Genomic DNA, 4420 nt, shown 5'->3' on the forward strand with positions numbered 1-4420 from the left:
CCCTAGGTCATTCCTTTGCGTTTTGACTAAATCTCTCTGTGATTCTTCTGTTTGTATGTGACGGGATCCAGAATCTCCTTGATTGAGGAGGTTGACGAGAGCACTACACCCATGGATCTGGTGGCGTGCGGCACAGGAGGTGTAGTTCCACTTGCCGCGGACGTCTCCGTGCCTGTCATGAACGCGGACGCCAGATCCGTGAGGGAGAAGCGGCTGGTGAGATCAGGCCTGAAGCGTCATCGCAGGCATCCGAGCTCTCCACCGGCAAGATGAGCCCGCAGACCCCTGGTTGGACTAAAAGGTGTGCGCCGCAATCAAGTAAGCTTTTTCTGCGCGTAAAATGCACAGTCAAAATGTATTTGCTAGGAAAATATGTACTGTGTTGATTTCGAAAATTTTGCTATGAAATATGGATTTGCTAGTAAACATACGACCCTCTTAATGTGCAATGTGCAGTGGAAAATTTCTGCTTTCTGTTGATGCTGAATATGTTCGAAACGAAAATGATTTGTTTGCAATCATCGGGCCTGTTAGTCTGTGGTCTGTACATGAAATTTTCTAGTTTGGAATGACCAAACCTTGGGAGTCGGTAGTCTGTAGCGAAATTCGATACTATTCTGATGATGGTTAATGTGTTTGAACTAGGGTGCATCGCTATAAATCATTACAGATGTAAGACTAGCAAGTACAGGCACATGCCATATATAACTGGGAACAGAAAAGCTATGGGATATTAGCTATCAGGGGAGGTAACAGAAAGTTAAAACAAGGGACTGTCTAATTGACATCTGACTGTTTTTCAATTCAAAAACAGTCAAATTTTCTGTCCAATCAACAGATTACACCTGTACTAGCAGGAAAATCACCAGAAAGCAAAAAACGAACCTCTAAACGGGTCGGGTAAACATCTTGCCCGTTCGACCTGGACAAACAAACCCCCTCGTCATCAGGGACCGCAAACAACTTGCAACCGCATTATGGAAACGCTGCGACAAGCGAATAGGAACCAGAGGGGACGGTTCTCCAAAAGAATTATCGACCTCTTTAACATTGGGCTCACCATTGGTAACATCGCCATTAGATTGAACACCAAGAGTGCGATTTAACTGAGCAAAAGTGGGTCTTTGAAAACCATTATCATCGGCCTTGGGTTCGCATTTCTTAATAAGACCAGCTACACAAAACACAAAACAAGAGGGTGAGTTACAGAAATTGTTTCAAAACAATATCAAACTATACCAAGAAAAATAAATAAACACACAAAGGACCTGAGGGCTCCAAAGTAGAACCAACAACAGGAATTGCACACCGCGTCGTTTAAGGGGATATACCTACAAAAAGAGAAGATACAAGCACAGGTGAAGAAAAAAATAAACAAGACACAAATAAAAAGGAAAATGAAGAATACAAGAATTTAAATAAGAGAAAAGAAAAGCTCGGACCTATAGAATGAGAAGGACTTTTTATAGAAGATAAATCCGCCACTGGAATTGCAGCTTCAACATTTGCCTCATTTACCACGCCCTGCAAAAGAAAATAAAAAAAGATAAAAATACTAAATCATCAAGCGAATATAAGACAAAAAAGAAGAAGCACTAAATACGAAGTGTATAATACCTCATCACACACTTTAGGAGCTGGAGATGAACTAGATAAAACTACTGGGTTGTGAAAACCCCCAACACTAACAACACCAGAAACAAAAGGAGAAGCTTCATTCAAATTGGGGATTTGCTGCTGGACTTCAGGAGATGATTTCTCAACAACAGTCTCACACTTCCTCTCATCAATGAAAGATTGAATAGAGACAGACTTGGCGCCTGCAAAAAGGATAAAGAAACAACATGCGAAAGGACAAAAAAGTAAGATCATACAAGCAAGAAATATATAAATCAGAAAATAATAACAAAACAGGAAAGAACTTCAAAAAGGAACTAACCAAAAGAGAACTTGTTGAAAGAATGACCCTCACTTGAATAAACTTTAGGTGTCGGGACAGATTTGGCATTTAGAGTAGAGAGTGATAAGCATTCTAGAACGTCAATTACAAGGGACTGTGACCATTGTACAAATAGCTTGGGCTTGTCTTTGTTCCTAGATTGAACAAGGTTTATGACTACTTGAGCAGCCTGAAAAAAGTTCAATAAAACAACACAATTAAAACAACCAAAGCAACAAAGTGGAAAAAGAGCAGAAAGTACAAACCCAAAACTACACTAACCTCAAACCCAAAACGAGCACCGAAGGATTTCTGCACATTCATTTCAAAAAGCATGTCACTGCAAAGGGGAACATCACCATCTTTGCTTGCTGAAGATTTCTCGATAGACTTCTAGAACGAGAAGGAGTAATTCCATATGAGAACATACTGAAAACATAAACAAGCAAAAAAATAATTATAAATTTAAAACAAAAGAACAAAAATAACAAACCTGCGGATTAACTGGAGCAAACAACCGCTTTAGAGGCCTCTTGCCATAAGAGCGGCTATTGTTTCTGTCAAGCTCTGAAAATTGCTTAACTTTGTTACCTCTCCATGCTAGAATCCGGGGCTTGACATCAGGGACAGAATGGAGACCGAAATTAAGTTGGTCAAGGTAACAAACCTATAAACAACCACGCAAGAAAGAGATTAAAGGAAATAACATAAAAAAAACTTAAAATAAAAGTAAAGAACAAGAACAAGACTTACAGCAAAAGCATAGTGACAACCACCAGACGTCACTGATCTTTTAGAAGCAACTTTAGTGGAATTCTTGAACTTTTTGATGCTGCTCAACAACCACTCATAAACATATCCGGACAGATCATAGTTGCACACAGAAGAACAATCCCTGAAAATATGCAGGTACTTCTGGCTAGGACTGAGGCTAGAGTTGGTACAAAGGAATGAGGACAACGCAACAATCATGAAGCAAATGGAAATGTCTTCATCAGACAACTCGACTTCGGTGGATTTAAGCTTGCTGGCGAAGAAAGAGACAGGAGGAATACTAGAAACATTGAAGTGAGACAGGATAAAATCACGTCCAGACTCAGGATCAGACACAAGTGGCTCACCATCTACTGGGAGGTCAAGGATATCATGGATATCATACTTGGTCATTGGGATAAATTTCCTTTCGAACTGGAATTCAGATGAAGGGACATCAAACCTACTAGCAAGCCACTTCACTAGCCTAAGGGGAACCTCGGTCCTAACAAAGTTTAAGAGACAGCCCATGCCGTATGTCTGGATGACATTCTGATACCTAGGACACATTCCAGCAACAACACCAGAGAACAACTTCCCAGAATATCTAGTGAAAGTGGCACAAGTGGGGAAATCAGTAGATCGTTTCTGCCTCTACAAAACAACAAAAGGAGAGACACAAATGAAAAACATAGGATAGAACCGAAACCAATAAAACTAAGAAAATACACAAGGAAGAAAACATTAATACATTCAGATTACAACAGTACTTAAATAAAAGTACACAACTAACGCATAAACAACACAACTACGGTTGAAAACTCTGAAAACCAAACTTCTGTGGTTACCTTTGTATTACAGAAGAACAACAAAACTACGGAGGACAGAAAACATTACATGCTACCAAGGTAAATTACATATAAAATATACTACATGAAGCTATCATCTGGAAAAGCAAAAACTAACATTATATGAGAGCACGAAAATACAGGACATTTATACAGATATGGGGAACTAACCACATTCCTCCTAGAAGCAGATGATAGTTTCCTCTTTAAGCATTTTACTTTCTGAAATGACAAAAAACACAAATGTCACCAAAAAGAAAAAAGCCAAATTAACAAAAGAAAGAAAGAACTAAAAAGAAAAGAAAGAACATACTTGATTGAGATAGAACTTCAAAAGAGCCTTGTCGAACTCTCCTTCATCTTGAGATAGATCCTGCAAACAAAGAAGAAATAAAACAGACCAAAAAAATAATTAAATCAAAGCTAAAAGATAAAGAAATTAAACAACAAAGAAAAGAAACATAAATAAGTAACTACCGGAGACACAGGATGAGAATCATCTTCTGCAAAATCATTAGGCACAAAAGCTTCATCCAGTGAATCTGCACTCTCTAAAGATGATACTAATGGAACATCCTGATGAGACACTTTCCGTAGCCTACCCATTTAAACCTGTAAATGGAACATAAAATTACACTGAGACTACAATCAAATTACACTGAAAAATCCACTCAAATTACACTGGAATTAAAATGGGTACACTGCACTGTAAAGTTAAAATAAATTACACTGAAACTACAATCAAATTACACTAAAAAATCCACTGGAATTAAATGGGTACACTGCACTGTAAAGTTAGAATAAATTACGCTGAAACTACAATCAAATTACACTGAAAAATCGACTTAAATTACACTGGAATTAAAATGGGCACACTGCA

The 4420-nt window shown here is 38.3% G+C and overlaps 1 protein-coding gene across 1 annotated transcript in view; it reads right to left on the bottom strand.

Moving 5' to 3' along the window:
- Positions 1-324: 324 nt before the first annotated feature.
- LOC119292641 overlaps positions 325-4420 on the bottom strand; it is a 24086-nt gene continuing 19990 nt past the window's right edge. The window contains exons 3-12 of the mRNA XM_037571407.1: positions 4018-4138; positions 3854-3913; positions 3712-3762; positions 2693-3346; positions 2433-2606; positions 2222-2332; positions 1940-2129; positions 1618-1820; positions 1443-1524; positions 325-1331 (exon numbers count right to left, since the gene is read on the bottom strand). Coding sequence (XP_037427304.1) covers positions 1318-1331; positions 1443-1524; positions 1618-1820; positions 1940-2129; positions 2222-2332; positions 2433-2606; positions 2693-3346; positions 3712-3762; positions 3854-3913; positions 4018-4138 — 1660 coding nt within the window. The 3' untranslated portion in view covers positions 325-1317. The remainder of the gene's footprint in view (positions 1332-1442; positions 1525-1617; positions 1821-1939; positions 2130-2221; positions 2333-2432; positions 2607-2692; positions 3347-3711; positions 3763-3853; positions 3914-4017; positions 4139-4420) is intronic.

This window comes from Triticum dicoccoides, chromosome 4B (assembly GCF_002162155.2).
Source record: "Triticum dicoccoides isolate Atlit2015 ecotype Zavitan chromosome 4B, WEW_v2.0, whole genome shotgun sequence".
Classification (NCBI taxonomy): domain Eukaryota; kingdom Viridiplantae; phylum Streptophyta; class Magnoliopsida; order Poales; family Poaceae; genus Triticum; species Triticum dicoccoides.